The 16,730-nt window shown below is 40.9% G+C and overlaps 1 protein-coding gene across 2 annotated transcripts in view; it reads left to right on the plus strand.

Annotated features, from left to right (window-relative positions):
• GFRA1 (GDNF family receptor alpha 1) overlaps positions 1-16,730 on the plus strand; it is a 220,804-nt gene that overhangs the window by 138,182 nt on the left and 65,892 nt on the right. For both annotated transcript variants that reach the window (XM_060100185.1, XM_060100243.1), the window contains one exon: positions 15,079-15,415. In XM_060100185.1, coding sequence (XP_059956168.1) covers positions 15,079-15,415 — 337 coding nt within the window. The remainder of the gene's footprint in view (positions 1-15,078; positions 15,416-16,730) is intronic.

Raw genomic sequence — 16,730 nt, forward strand, 5'->3', positions numbered from 1 at the left:
GTGTGTTTTGGGTTTTTTCTTACTTTTTAAAACTTTGTTCTCCAAGGGATTCTGATGCCCCCTGGGTTAGGTCACTGCTTGAAGGCACCAACTTTTCAAACACTTAAAACCTGTTTGCAAGCCACATAGCACAGGGAGATTAGCTCGTTGCTTTGTGACCACCTAGAGGGGTGGGATAGGGAGGGTGGGAGGGAGACACAAGAGGGAGGAGATATGGGGTTATATGTATATGTATAGCTGATTGACTTTGTTATACAGCAGAAACTAACACACCATTGTAAAGCAATTATACTCAAATAAAGATGTTAAAAAAAAAACCTGTTTGCAAAAAAAGAGAAATAATATGCTAATCTTCATTAAAATAGGTCACCTAAGAACCTTTAACCAAACAAGATTTTATTAACCCAACTTGATATGAGATACCTTCTTGAATGAAGCAAAAACATCATTTAAAAATATATACATATATATAAAATCCAGATTCACAAATCTGACTAATGAAGATGCACATTCCTTCTCCCCGTCATCTTCTGGAATGTGGCTACACTCATTCTAGACATTCTGCCCAGCTAGTGGCTTTCTCTCCCTGAAATCTGCTTCAGCTTCTGGCTACTGTCTTTTGAGAATGCACACCCTGTAAATACAAAGCCCTGCCATTATTATTCATGCAGCTTTTGTTTATCTCCCCCAAAGAAACAATTGAGCTGTAGCAGATGAGTGATGGCTGCAGGGCTGTGGCGAAGGTAAAGCCACTGCAGGTGGAGCGGCTTAATGGGGTATTAATTGGGAAGCAGGTGAAGGCAAATAGGTAGCACAGCAGGTATGTAAATAGGCTCGTGGGAAGAAAGGCATTGAATTTTATGCTCTTTAACTAAAAATAAAGGCCTGATATTTAGCTTATCTTTGCTGAAATCCTGCACTGTGAGGGCCCTGACAACCGTCAACATCATCAATGATTCATTATTATCTCAGCATCATCCAGGCTACTTAATAGGATCTTCAGCCTGTTCATTTTTCATTGTTTCAGCTGATTCTTTGGCTCTAGAATGCATACTTTTTCTTCTCTGTATATATATCGTGGGTCAGAACAATTTTTGTAGACTGTATAGTGGAGGTGACATTTCAGCCTGTATCCTACCTTCTGGTAGCATCCTTGTGCTCTGGCTCATTGGAGAAACACAGCACATGTACAGTATGAGTATGGATAATAAGACTAGCAAGAGCACATACATGCAAATGCATATTGTCCTTCAAAGTAGTCACTTGAGAAGCAAAACACTTATTCCAGAGATAGCATTGGCTCAAAACGTTTTTAGGAGAGCCACTTCATTGGTTATTTTCAGGGCCAATTTGTAGCTGCCCCATATGAAAAAATCCTTACGTATATTCATCACTTATTTTCTACCCCTAAAGATTGCGCAACATCATCACCTTTTTCATGACCACACTTAGTGCTAAATGACATTTGACTTTGAAAATCCATCCCTGATACAGAGGTTTGCTGCTGTTCAGAGTATTCCAAAGAACATGCCTTGGGCTTCTAGGGAAGAGTTCCATGAAACGTCTAGAGTGTTGGCAGCCTCCTTGGGGTAAGTGTCCAGCTTCTCGGAGCAATGACTTTGCATGGCACACACTTAGAAATTTCTAAATTTAGGTATGCTAGTTTAAAAGTTCAGGCACATTATTTTAAAGCTACCTTTTTATTTTTATGGTAACTTAGAAAACTGTTAAAAACAAACCACTCCATATTTCCCTTCCAGGTGGTGATATGTTGGTGGAAAAGTGACAGGGAACTTAGGTTCATGGTTACTTGGTTGGCCCACATTTATTGTTTCCTCTGGGAAGAAGGAGCATCAGTTTTGAGGATGTGTTTAGCACATTACTGTTGAAATGGCTAAATATCAGTGAAGCTTGCACAGGCTGAATATTAGTGGATTCGTTTGTACCCCATAAAATGAATTAGGTTTACATTATCATGCAGATCTTTTCCTGTAGTTAAGTACTCATTTATTTTATTGCTAATGAGATGTTAGTAATTAAATACCTTTGATTAATGAAAATCAGACAAAAGCAAGGGCTGCTCTTTGTGTCTTCATAAAGATAGTTTGTAGATCTATCTCATGGTAACTTTTGTCTGTAAGAGGACCACAAATCTGAGCTAGTTAGGATCAAGTGTTCTGGTCCAGAGAAAGTCACTAAAAGATTTCTCTTTTGGAAAATTAAAGGAGTAGGCATTTGGGGATGTTATAAAGATGATCTGAGATTGGGAAAAAAATACTCATAAATGAGAGTCAGTCCTACATGTAATAGCAAATTTCATGGTTGAAGATGCAACAGCACGGGGTACAATTAATAGTTCTGAAGCAGTGGTTGAGTTCTGGGGTAGGCTCCCGAACACATAATTAGATGATTAAAAATGGCCTGTCTTAGGCTGAATATTACTAAATTGAAATCCAATTATGGCTTTATGATTTTGCTGGAAAATATTTAGCTGTTTTGCTTGAGTCTTCGTAGAAGATCATTTCCTCTTTGCATCAGCATTTGCACATGTCACAATATATTTTCCAAACAAATCTGACCTCAATTATCTTGAATCAATCTTACATTAGATAAAATATATTTTAATGAGTGTTTTTATGTCTAATATTGTAATTGTGCCTCTCCATACTTGAGGAATTAAAAGATGGTGATAGAAGACTTTGCAAAATATCTTTTTAATGAGAGGCATGCCTATTTTAGAAATAACTAAATTGTGCCATCTTAATACACGGAAAGGCCTTATGCTCAAATATGTGCCCGAGTGTGCTGCAAGACAAACTTGGTTCAGTTCTCAGTAACTGGCATTGGAACTGTAATAAAGCAGTTGTTTGCAAAGAGATGAGCTTGGAAATTTCATGCGCTCCTGCAGTGTGGATTTAAATGCTAAGTTAAATATTTATGAACCCGAGATTTTTATAATTGATCATTGTATGATTTATACACAGTAATTATAATTAGGTTGAAAGAGATTTTAAAAAGCCAGGTTCCTGGGGCCTCCCTGGTGGCGCAAGTGGTTGAGAGTCCGCCTGCCGATGCAGGGGATACGGGTTCGTGCCCCGGTCTGGGAGGATCCCATATGCCGCGGAGCGGCTGGGCCCGTGAGCCATGGCCGCTGAGCCTGCGCGTCCGGAGCCTGTGCTCCGCAACGGGGGAGGCCACAACAGTGAGAGGCCCGCATACCGCAAAAAAAAAAAAAAAAAAAAAAGCCAGGTTCCTGGTAGCCAAGGCCATTAAATAACGCTAAGCTCCCAAGACAAAAATTAGGTGGGAACCCAGCCATCGAGTTCCGAGCTCCTGTCCCTTTATCCCATGTACAGTGAGGTACCGCACCTCACCAGGCATCTCACCTGGGCACCAGCTCCTGCATCACCTGCTATCATTTTTCATGCCTTTGTTTCAAACCTAGTTGAACATAAACAAGTAGGAAACTTCAGAGATCCAACGTATAACAAAAGGAAAAGGTAGAGGAGGTTGGAAAGGTTAATTAAAACTGTAATGATCCCATTTGCTGGGACAGCACTATTAATCATTTTGCAGCAGCAAGCACGTGACTTACCCCTTACAGGAGGCATCTAATTTTTTAAGGTATGGATGGTGGGGGGGGGGGCACAGTGTGTACTTATGGAAGCGGAAGCTCTCATGGGTGAACTCGGGGTGAGTGAGCCTGGCGTGAGCCCATGACTTGTGAACACTGGAGGCTGTCTTCACCAGACAGAGTAATTATTTCCAGATTCACAGGTATTCAGAATAATTCAGTCACTGTGAATCCCAGAGAAAACTTGGGTATGGCTTGAGGCTTAATGCAGTTGTGGAAGGTATAAAAAAAAAACGGTGAGGAGGAGATTCATCATCGTGTAATACAGTGTGTCTGAAATGGTGTATGAATGACAAAATGGGCTCCAAAGAGCCAACGTGTGCCTTTTAAATGTAATTTTTTAGCACCCCAGCTGGAAAAGGCCACGCTCTTGAAGGATCGATTACAAGGGTCACAACCTGTATGATCAGATTTGCCATCTAATCCACGTGGATAGCAGAAGACCAGACTGTAAATGTGAGCTTCCAGAAAAGCTTGCCCTACCTACCCCCTGTGAAGATCTTGGAGCTTTTTACCCATTTTTTATTTGCTGGGATAATACGTTAGAGGGAGCCTATTAGGAGAAGAACAGTAGTTATATTAACATGGCAATTAATCAAGTCAGAAAGAAAGGGAAAATGGGTTGTGAACTCAATTCTGCAGCCCTAAAAAGAAAGACAGAAAAGATACCCGGAAATGGGCAAGCATTTGTAAACAATGGTCTCTCACTGTCTCCTGTGAACTTTCTGCTTAATAAAGCACATCTTCATGCGGGCCATGCAAATTTTAATATAGTTACTGTTCTATTCTACCTCCTAATCTGTAGAAATGGATTTCTAGATCCTTGCATCTGTGTTTCATCTTAAATCATTTTGACTGGTTAGCTGGCCCTGGCATTTGCCAATAACAGTGGCGTTTTCTAAGTGTAAATAATGAGGGGCTGCCAGCCATAGCGATAGCCTCTTTGATTTGGGACAGTGTGAGGATTGTACTTGGGATCAAGGCACTTCCTCGCTCCAGAGGAATTTAGAATGTGAAAGCTTCTCCCAGTGCATAATTCATCCTTGACACCTCCACGTCTCCCTGTTGTTGGAGGGATGTTTTACATTTGCTCTGCCTGTAGGTCAGGGTTGAAATCGTTGGTCCATGTATACTCTTTGGAGCAGCAAACAGCTGAGAGGTCAGTGCCATCGAGCGCTGGGTTGTTTTTGCTTTTTGTTTTTTACATTCTGTCCCTGATCAAGTTTTATCCTAAATACTTGATTTTATAATCAGAAAAGGCAGTTTACATTGTAATCATCAAATCAAAAACCTTGAGGCTTAAACGGACCTTAGATATATCATCTTACAAATGGGGAAACTGAGGGCCACCGAAGGAAAGACACTCAGATAATTGGACCACGTTTAAACCCCCGGCCCCCTAATTCATTGCACCTGACCCTTTTTAATTCCATGATCTGGGAGCTGGCCCTCCAGTCGCTGTGAAAGTTATACCTCCCATGCCCAAGAAAAGAGGAAACAAGTCGCATTAGATGTGATCACAGCCAGAGAGGCTTAGAATGATGATAGAGAAAGCAATATGTAACCTGCAAAGTAACAGCACGGTTATGTGTAACTTTGAAAGGAAAAGCTGGGTAAACGGCCTTCTCCATCCCACAGTGCTGGGCGGGTGCCGGAGGGAGTTCATTAGCCCTCAAAACCCACACGCATACGCCCTCCCCCAGAAGAAAGAATTTCTAGTAAACAGCCTTCATTCTGAGAATGCTTCCCTTTCAGACAGCATCCCAGACATTCTACCGAGTTAAAGAATGCATAACAGGACTTCCCTGGTGGCGCAGTGGTTGAGGGTCCGCCTGTTGATGCAGGGGACACGGGTTCCTGCTCCGGTCCGGGAGGGTCCCGCGTGCTGCGGAGTGGCTGGGCCTGTGAGCCATGGCCGCTGGGCCTGCGCGTCCGGAGCCTGTGCTCCGCGGCGGGAGGGGCCGCAACGAAAAAAAAAAAAAGAATGCATAACAGCAGATGGAGGGAGAGATTACAGGTGGAGGAGGAGGTGGGGGGGCAGCATTTTAACGCTGAGCTCTAAAATGAGCTGTGGAGAGGATGGTACTCAGAGTTACGGTAAAGCTGTCCAGAAGCCTTCCCACGCAGGCCAGAAGGCGTGCGTGCCCAGACCATACACCAGAGGCATGCGTGCTCCTCCTCCAGGCCGTGTGTGAGTTGATGGGGAGTTGGGTGTGACTCAGTGGCCTAAACTGAATCCTTCTGGCCATTCCTCCCTCTGCCCTCAAGTTACCTAGGTAGCAGTTTTGTGCACCGGTGGACGCATTTAATACATACGGGGGATCAATCTTCTTACCAAGAAAAAACTCAACTCTAATTTATCTGTCCTGTGATTTCAGGAGTGTTTATTTTGAACTTCATTACAGCAGGATACCTGAGAGAGAGTTGGAGGTGAATTTGTGAGGACACTAAGAAAGGAGGTGAAATTGGTGCTAAGAGTGGTTTTACATATTCTGTGCATGTGAGACTTTTTTTTTTTAAGAATAGGGTATACATGGGCTTCCCTGGTGGCGCAGTGGTTGAGACTCCGCCTGCCGATGCAGGGGACACGGGTTCGTGCCCTGGTCCGGGAAGATCCCACATGCCGTGGAGCGGCTGGGCCCGTGAGCCATGGCGGCTGGGCCTGTGAGCCATGGCCGCTGAGCCTGCGCGTCCGGAGCCTGTGCTCTGCAACGGGAGAGGCCACGGCAGTGAGAGGCCCGCGTACCGCAAAATAAAGAAAGAAAGAAAGAATAGGGTATACATGAATCAATTTTTTTTTTTCAAAGGGCTTCAAATGCTTGGCTTTTTATTTATTTATTTATTTATTTATGGCTGTGTTCGGTCTTCATTTCTGTGCGAGGGCTTTCTCTAGTTGTGGCAAGCGGGGGCCACTCTTCATCGCGGTGCGCGGGCCTTTCACTATCGCGGCCTCTCTTGTTGTGGAGCACAGGCTCCAGACGCACAGGCTCAGTAGTTGTGGCTCACGGTCCTAGTTGCTCCACGGCATGTGGGATCTTCCCAGACCAGGGCTCGAACCCGTGTCCCCTGCATTAGCAGGTAGATTCTCAACCACTGCGCCACCAGGGAAGCCCCATGAATCAATGTTTTTCGATATTTTGTTTGAACATTTTCAAACACACGGAAAAGTGGAAAAAATTTTACGTCCACCTACCATCTAGAGTCTACGATTACATTTGAATGTAGTTGGCTCTGTGAGTATCCGTCTACCCATCCTTCTGTCCATCTATCAATTCATCAAAGTTTTAAAAATGCAGATATCAATATACTTCCCCTAAGTGCTTCAGCATATATACCGTTAACAAGTTTTTAATATTTGTTTATTTCTTTTCATTTTGAGGTGAAATTTCTATATGTACAAACCTTAAGTATACCATTCTCTGAGTTTTGACCCAGACTTCTATTTAGAGAACTTTACCATCGATCCAGAAAGTTCCCTCTTGCCTCTTCCCAGCCAATCCCCACCTCCATCCCCTAGAAGCAACCACTCTTCTCTTCTGATTTTTCTCATCGTAAATTAGTTTCACCTATTCTAGAACTTCATGTAAATAGAATTAGTCAATGTGTACTTTTTGTGTAAAGATTTTTTTTTCCACTCAGAACTGTGTTGTTGAGATTCATCCATGCTGTCGTGTGTATAAATAGTTCATCTGTTCTTATTTCTGAGTAGTGTTCCATTATGTGGATAGACCACAGTTTGCTTGCCATTTTCCTACCGATGGATACATGAGCTGTTTCTAGTTTTTGGTTATTATCAACATAGTGCTATCATACTCTTGTCCAAATCTTTTTATGGACATATGTTCTCATTTCTCTTGGATGAATACCTAGAAGTGGAAATGCTGGATCATAGGGTAGGTATATGTGTAGTTTTATTAAAATCTGCCCCAAATTTTCACAAGTGGATGGACCATTTTACATTCCCATTGGAATGTATGAGATTCCAGGAGCTCCATGTCTTTGTAAACATTTGGGGTTGTCAGACTTTAATTTTAACCACCAGTATATAGTGTATCTCATCGTGTTTTTTTTTTTTTTTTTTTTTTTTTTTTTTTTTTGCGGTACGCGGGCCTCTCACTGTTGTGGCCTCTCCCGTTGCGGAGCACAGGCTCCAGACGCGCAGGCTCAGCGGCCATGGCTCACGGGCCCAGGCGCTCCGCGGCACGTGGGATCTTCCCAGACCAGGGCACGAACCCGTGTACCCTGCATTGGCAGGCGGACTGTCAACCACTGCGCCACCAGGGAAGCCCACATTGTGGTTTTAATTTGTATTTCCCTGTTAACTAATGATGTTGAATACTTTTCATGTGCTTACTGACCATTCGTATATCTTCTTCTGTGAAGTGTCTGTTTAAATATTTGACCCATTTTTCAATTGGGCTGTTTATTATGATTGAGTTTTAGGCATTCTAAATATATTTTAGATACTTGTCCTTTGTCAGATACATGTTTTACAAATATTTTCTTCTCATCTGTGTTACGTCTGTTTTTCTTCATTTCTTAAGAAATTGTTTTTTGATGAATTTTTAACTTTGATGAAATCTAACTTACCATTTTTTTTCATGTTGTTGCTTTCTGCGGTCCTCTCTAAGAAACCTTTGCCTGCTTCTAAGATTATCTTGTTTTCTTCTGAAAACTTTGTGATTTCAGCTTTTAAGTCTGTGATCCATCTTGTATTACATTTTATACGTGGTGTGAAGTAGGGATTGAAGTGTTTTTATTGTTTTCTGTTTTTTTACATTGATTTTCAATTATTCTAGAACCGTTTGTTGAAAGATTTCTTTCTGTGTTGTATTTCTTTAGTGACTTTGTAAAATAATCAGATATGTGGGTATATTTAATCTGAGTTCTGTTTTCTGTTCCATTATCTCACTTGTCTGTGCCTATGCTGTACCGCACTGTCTTGATAACTAGCTTTATGGTAAATCTTGAGGTCAGTGTAAAGTCCTTCAATTTTTTTGTTCATTTTCAGTTGCTTTGACTATGCTGCGTCCTTTGCACTTCCATATAAATTTTAGGATCTCCTCCATATAAATTTTAGGATCTGCTTGCCAATTCCAGAACACATTATGATTTGGAGATAACTGACATGTTAACAATACTGAATCCTCTGATCCATGAACATGGTATATATTTCCATTTACTTACATCTTCTTTAATTTTCTCAGCAGTTCTTTCTAGTTTTCAGTGTAGAGATCTTTCAAATATTGTGTTAAATTCGTTGCTAAGTGCCCGTTTTTTGGTGCTATTATAAATGGAATTATGCTTTTAATTTTGTTTTCTAGTATTTTTGCTGATAGCTTATAAAAATACAATTGATTTTTGTATATTAACTTTATGTCCTTTGATTTTGATAAATTCACTTCTTAGTTCTAGTAGTTATTTTATAGATTCTTTAGGATTTTCTAAGTCATTTATAAGTAGAGATGACTTCCTTTCCAATACCTTTTATTTCTTTTCATTGCTTTATTGCAATGGCTACAACCTCCAGTACAGTGTTGACTATAGGTGATAAGAATGGGCATCCTTTCTTTGTTCCTGATTTTAGGCAGAAAAGAATCAGTATTTCACTGTTAAATATGGTTTTAGCTATACATTTTTCATAGGTTCTCTTTATCAGATTAAGAAGGTTCTCTACTATTCTTAGATTGCTAAGCATTTTTTTATTATGGAATGAGTGTTGAAACCTGTTGAATACTTTTTCTTTGTCTGTTAAAATAGTCATATGATTCTCTTCCTGTCTGTTAATATGGTGAATTACATTGATTTTTAAATATTAAACCAACCTTGCATTTTGGGATAAACCTTAATTGGTCGTGGTACATCATCCTTTTAACACATTGCTAAATCCTATTTACGAAACTTTTTGAATCTATATTTGTAAGGAATATTAGTCTGTAATTTTCTTCTTTTTTCTTCATCATATTCTGCTATTTGGGTAATGCTGGCCTCGTATATCAAGTTGGGAATGGTTATGAGAATGTTTTGTGTGAATGAGAATCATAAGCAAAAAGGAAGTCATACATTTACCTGTAATCTGGAAATCAGTTAGTAGTTTCTTGCCTCTCTGAATGTGCCAGGTTGTGCATTCTGGAATTTGTCACAGGCTCTGAAATAATGATAAAGAGATGGTGCTCTGGCAGTGTCATTTATTGATGAAAACAGAATCAGCTCAAAGTGAGGCCGAGGCACACCAGGTGCTAAATGGAGTGAACTCTGAGCAATTGGTTTGGACATTAAACCATTTACCCTATTCCCACTTCATGCAAAACTTTTCCTTTGAAATGTTGCTTTTCTTTTTTGATAATACCAAGAGGAAAACAATTATTTAGTATTTTATGTAGTTTTAACAACTTTGAAAAGGAAGTAAACATTATTTAACAAAGCAGGCATACACTAGGTCAATTTTTTGTCTTTCGGTTCTTGAGATATAATTGACATACAGCACTGTATAAGTTTAAGGCATACAGCATAATGACTTGACTTACATATATTTTGAAATGATTACCACGATAAGTTTACATCCATCACCTTATATAGATACAAAAAAAGAAGAAAAAATGTCTTTTTCCTTGTGATGAGAACTTTTGGGGTTTACTGTCTCAGCAATTTTCAAATATATCATACAGCAGTGTTAACTATAGTTATATGTTTTACATTACATCCCCAGTACTTAATTATTTTATAACTGGAAGTTAGTACCTTTTAACTACCTTCATCCAATTCCCCCACCCTCTCCCCTTGCCTCTGATAACCACAAATATGAGTCTTTTTTTCCTATGAGTTTGTTTTTTATTTTTGTTTTTTTGGATTTCACATATAAGTAAGATCATACAGTATTTGTCTTTCTCTGTCTGACTTACTTTACTTAGCGTAATGCCCTCCGAGTCCATCCATGTTGTTGCAAACGTCAGTATTTCCTTCCTTTTATGGCTGAATAGCGTTCCATTGAAAAATATATACCACATTTTCTTTGTCTGTTTATTCCTTGGTGAATACTTGGCTATTGTAAATAATGCTTTAATGAACATGGGAGTGCAGATATTTCTTTGATAAAGTGATTTTGTTTCCTTTGGATATATACCCAGGAGTGGAATTGTTGGATCATATGGTAGCTCTGTTTTTAATTATTTGAGGAACCTCCATACTGTTTTCTATAGTGACTGTACCAATTTACAATCCCAGCAGCTGTGCACAAGGATTCCCTTTTCTCCACCATCTCACCAGCATTTATTATCTCTTTTGATGACAATTGTTCTAACAGGCCTGAAGTGATACCTCATTGTGGTTTGATTTGCATTTCCCTACCGATCAGCATCTTTTCATGTACCTGTTGGCGTTTCATATACCTTCTTTGGTAAAATGTCTCTTCAGGTCCTTTGCCCATTTTTTTACTTAGGTCATTATTATTACTGTTACTTTTACTATTGAATTATATGAGTTCTTTATATATTTTGGAAATTAACCCCTTATCAGAACATAATTTGCAAATATTTTCTTCCATTCCATAAGCCACCTTTTCATTCTGTTGATGGTTTGCTTTGCTGTGCAGAAGCTTTCTAGTTTGACGTAATTCTACTTGTTTATTTTTTGTTGTTATTGCTTGTGTCATATCCAAAAAATCATTGCCAAGACCCATGTCAAGGAGCTTTTTTCCAGGCCAATTTTTTAAACTTGTGTATTATATAGAGAACTTACAGAGAGAAATAAATTTTCTGGACCTCATGTGTTAAGTTTATTTTTATTATAATTTTATTTGAAGTTTATAAACATAAAACTATCAGCTCTTCTTCTTTGCTTTTATACAATTATAAAGGCAACACACACCAATTAGATATGAACAAAACTTTTAAAACAATGAAATACAAATTAATAACAAATTTAATATGAGGAATGATATTGTTTTGCTGAAACGAAATTGGTGCTTACAATCAGGATGTAGTTCTCTGTTTCAGCATGAGTTCTTTTGAGTTTGACAGGCCTACATTACTGGGTGCCATGTGATGACTTAATTTTTCTGTCATTTTTCTCCATTTGAACTTACATGAACCGTTTGTTCACATATCCCTGGCTACATCATTTAAGTATTAAGTCAACCTGTGTGCCTCTATTTTCTTTTTAGCCAGAGATCATAAAATACCATTGAACACCAATGCAAGTGAAATTGTGTTCTGATATCCAGCCTTAAGGGCCTAATCCAGATGATCCAGAATTTGGTCATATTAATTTATTTTAGATTATCATCCCAAAATGCATAATTTAGAAATCTCCTAGCTAGCTGTAGACCTTCAGGAATATCAATCACTGTTGCCAGTGGGCCCAACAGCACATCATTAGGAAGTCTCAAAAGAGGAAAAGGCTAGAAGTGTCACCAAAGCCTGGTGATCTGTCAGGACACATGGTGAATATTTCACTCCTTGAGTCCTGAAGTGCCTGAGTGTGAAAACAGAGGAGAGAAGCCACTTTGGGAAAATCATGTTGGAGAAAATGCACCAGGTGTGCTTGTTAAACCAGCAGGATGTACGTGCAGCTGCTGGCTTCCTGCACTGCTCACCTAAGAAGGACTGAATGTCTTGTTTATTGCCTTCCCCATTAAATTGTTGAATTCAGATGTCATAGGCAGAAACACACACCTGGGGCATCATAAAATACTGCTTATGGTGCCAGGGTATATCTTTGTGATTCCAGCATACTGGGTTTTCTGAAAGCAAGGCACACCATCAGTAGACCAGGGAGAGTTTTTCATTTCCTGAAATGTTGGACTTGTTGTGTCTGTTCTTCTTTTCTTGTATAAAATTTTGTTTTATTTTAGTAGAACATTTAACATGAGATCTACATTCTTAACAGGTTTCTTTTTTAATTTTATTGAAGTATAGTTGATTTACAATGTTGTGTCAATTTCCTCTGTATGGAAAGGTGACTCAGCCTTACACATATATACATTCTTTTCCATATTCTTCTCCACCATGGTTTGTCACAGGATACTGAATATAGTTCCCTGTGCTGTACAGTAGGACCTTGTTGTTTATCCATTCTATATGGTAATAGTTTTCATCTGCTGATCCCGAACTCCCATTTCTTCTCTCCCCTACCCCTGCTCCCCCTTGGCAACCACAAATCTGTTCTCTATATCTGTGAGTCTGATTTTGTTTTGTAGATATGTTGATTTGTATTATATTTTAGATTCCACATATAAGTGATATCATATGGTATTTGTCTTTCTCTTTCTGATTTAGTTCACTTAGTATGATAATCTCTAGGTCCCAGTGGGCAGAAGACCTAAATAGGCATTTCTCCAAAGAAGACATACAGATGGCCAAGAGGCACGTCAAAAGATGCTCAACATGGCTAATTATTAGAGAAATGCAAGTCAGAACTATACAATGAGGTACCACCTCATACCAGACAGAATGGCCATCATTAAAAAGTCTATGATAACAAATGCTGGAGAGGGTGTGGAAAAAGGGAAGCCTCTTACACCGTTGGTGGGAATGTAAATTGGTGCAGCCACTGCGGAAACCAGTATGGAGGTTCTTCAAAAAACTAAAAATAGAGCTGCCATATGATCCAGCAATCCCACACCTGAGCATATACCCAGACAGAACTATAATTCAAAAAGATGCATGCACCCCTATGTTCATAGCAGCACTGATTACAATAGCCAAGGTGGAAGCAACCTAAATGTCCATCGACAGCTTAATGGATAAAGAAGATGTGGTTTATATATGCAATGGAATATTACTCAGCCATCCAAAAGAGTGAAATAATGCCACTTAACAGATTTTTAAGTGCACAATACAGTATTGTTAAGTGTAGGTGTGATGTTGTACAGCCCATCTCTAGAACTTATTCATCTTGCATCACTGAAACTTTATACCTCTTGAATAACAACTCCCCATTTCCCCCTCACCTCAGCCTCTGGCAACTACCATTCAACTCTCTGCTTCTGTGAGTTTGAGAGTTTTAGATACGTCATATACGTGGAACCACTCAGTATTTGTCCTCCTGGGACTGGCTTATCTCACTTAGCATAATGTCCTCAAGGCCCATCCATGTTGTTGCCCATGGCAGGTTTCCTTCTTTTATTTAAGGCGGAATATCCCATGTGCCTTTTAGATACTAAATGCACTGCCCTGTCTTTTGGTCCCACCCAACCCAGCTAGACTGTCTCCTCTCTTGCTAATTCTCAAATGCTTTCATGGTCCCCCTCAACTGGGCTCATAAAGAGAATGAAAGGGGGTTTCAGAACCCATAAAGGGGCTGAGGCCTGAGCAGCAACTTGCTGGGGATTGAATCCCACGATTGTGTGGTGCTTGTCTGCTGCCTTCTTGCTGTCTCTGGAGGGTCCCTGCTACACCTAATTATCAATTTTCCATGGGCCGTCTCATAACTTGGCTCTAGGAGGTTTTTCCATCACTTTGCCTCGCTTGGTAAGACCTATATTATGGGAAACGAGCTTAATTTCCCTTGTCCATTCATCTTTTAACTTTGCCCATTAGCCTTGGCCCTGCCAGCCCACCCCAGTGACCCCTGCCTCTTCCGTGCTTTCTCTCCAGGCCTCTCAGTGGGCAGCCTGGCAGTGGACAGCACTGGTTTCTCTGACAGCATGAGCTCAGAGGGCTTGGACGGAAGGCAACATATGTTTTGTGAGATTCCTAAGGCGTATGGTTTGTAAGCCCATTGAAATTCTATCCAAAATACTAACTGAATTTTTCTAATGTGCAACCTCAGTACTCATAGATCCCACATTTTCTATGCGGTAAGTTAAATGGTAATTGAGGTTTGCAAATTGTTATGTAATTTATTCTGGTTTTCTTCCAGTGGCCTGTGAGCTAGAACTTAAATACAGCTTTGATGTAGTTGCTTCTTCCTGTTTAGAGAGCTAGCGTAATATTTTGTCTTCTGGGCTCAAATAACCATGCAATTACTCTGTAATCATATAGTAATTAACATGTACTATGTGCATTTATTACATAATTATATTCCTGGAGGATTACATGGCAATTATACTTACATTCAGCATATCATTTTATATTTATATAATAAACAAGTATATAATTTGTTGCTTTTTTCTTTTATCCTAATTTCAATTTACCAACCAGGAGCTGGAAACTTGTTCTCCCGTTGCCTTGTTTATATGTAGTCAGGCAGGTGCCTGAGCTCCTTTGGCCTTACTCAGTACCTCCTAATTATACATCTGAGACAACGCTAGGTGCTTGTGTGCTGCCGTGGGCTCCCAGCCTTTGTGCCCCTGATACTTTCTCACTGTCATGAACTCGTTAAGTCATTAGCTTCAAGACACAGAGCTGATCAGCGCTGCCAGGTGAATGGCCCGATCTCATTGACAGCAGAGCAGCCCCAGCACACAGCCCTGTGATCACGCCTGCCTTTCTCTCCTTTTGCAGTGGAGCACATCCCGAAAGGGAACAACTGCCTGGATGCCGCCAAGGCCTGCAACCTGGACGACACCTGTAAGAAGTACAGGTCCGCGTACATCACACCGTGCACCACCAGCATGTCCAACGACGTCTGCAACCGGCGCAAGTGCCACAAGGCCCTCCGGCAGTTCTTCGACAAGGTCCCGGCCAAGCACAGCTACGGGATGCTCTTTTGCTCCTGCCGGGACATCGCCTGCACCGAGCGGAGACGGCAGACCATCGTGCCGGTGTGCTCCTACGAGGAGAGGGAGAAGCCCAACTGCTTGAATTTGCAGGACTCCTGCAAGACGAATTACATCTGCAGGTAAGCGCGTGCCGGCAGCCTGCTGATTAAGGAGGTGGTGGAGAGAACCTTTCTGCTGCTTCAGTGGCCAGGCTTCTATTTTCTGAATTTCTGCAGGGGGGTGGGGGAGGGGAGTCACTGGGATGGATGGGCCAAAACCTGACCTCCGCCTCCAGCAGCACGAGGTTCTTCAGCAGCTGATCAGCCTTTTGTGCTGAGGAAGGTTCCCGTCTTTAACCTGAGGAAAGCTTTGAGAGGTGCTGGAATGAGGTCAATAGGACTTTTAAGTGCAGAGGGTCACCTGAGCCCAGGTGAGCTTGAAGGCATGTGACCCCTCTGTTAGACCTGAGAGCTGCCAGAGGTCAAAAGCGTTAAGTAAGTGGGGTAGCAGGTGCTGGAAATACGGGAGCTCTTGTCATCAAGGTCAGAAAACTGGAAGAGAGCAGCGAGAGGGAGGGATGGAGCTGTGTCCAGCCCCGAAGAGGAGAACTTCCAGAATGCCTGGGTCTGTTCTGGGCCATTCAGTCGACGATGTGGCTGAGAATAGATGCCTTCCATGCTTCCGGATCTCAGCCCCCATCGAAACCTGGCTGTGTTGTTGAAAAGAGTCACTTCCTTTTCCTTTTTGGCCATTTATTGATTTATTTTAATGTTTGAAGGACTCCATGAATATATTCTATGTGTTTTTTTTTTAAAAAGCAAAAAAGCAATATAGAATTAGTAGAGGGAAAGGGAAGTTTCCTCTTGCCCCCAGCCATCACTGTCAGCAATTTGATGCGAGTCCTTCCAGAACTTTGGGTCGAATTCATTGCTGATCGAAGCAAGTAGATTTTGATAAGCAGAGACTTGACTCTTTGCCGCCTGAGGCAATGCCGGTGCTGCATTCAGAGCACAGGATGGATGTTGAGTTAGAGATGCAGACGGGGCATCATCGGACAAAACCTGTACTTTGCCCCCAGGATAGAGCCAGGAATCTTCAAATGCCATCGCTGACAAAATCCTATGCACTTGATAAATGTTCACAGGTGGACAAGTAGATGAGGGTGTGACTTTGTGTTTGTTTTCTTCTAAGTTTCCCGTTTCTAAAGAGCAGAGGGCAGGGAAAAAACTGATAGTTTGAGGATTCTGGTAAGCTGAGTGAGTTCTGTCAGTTTAAGTTTTATTCTTATAGGATGGAGTCCCATTCTTTCCTTAGACTAGCTCTAATAGTGACCAAAGAAAAATAAATGTCCTTGTTATCTGTAGAACTCCCTCGTGCTGAAGACTTTCTGGGAGTAATATCCCTCCATTTTTTTCCAAGTTGGAAGCTATCTGAGGAAGAACTCAGATGGCTGAG

The sequence above is a fragment of the Mesoplodon densirostris genome, chromosome 1 (assembly GCF_025265405.1).
Source record: "Mesoplodon densirostris isolate mMesDen1 chromosome 1, mMesDen1 primary haplotype, whole genome shotgun sequence".
Taxonomy (NCBI): Eukaryota; Metazoa; Chordata; class Mammalia; order Artiodactyla; family Ziphiidae; genus Mesoplodon; species Mesoplodon densirostris.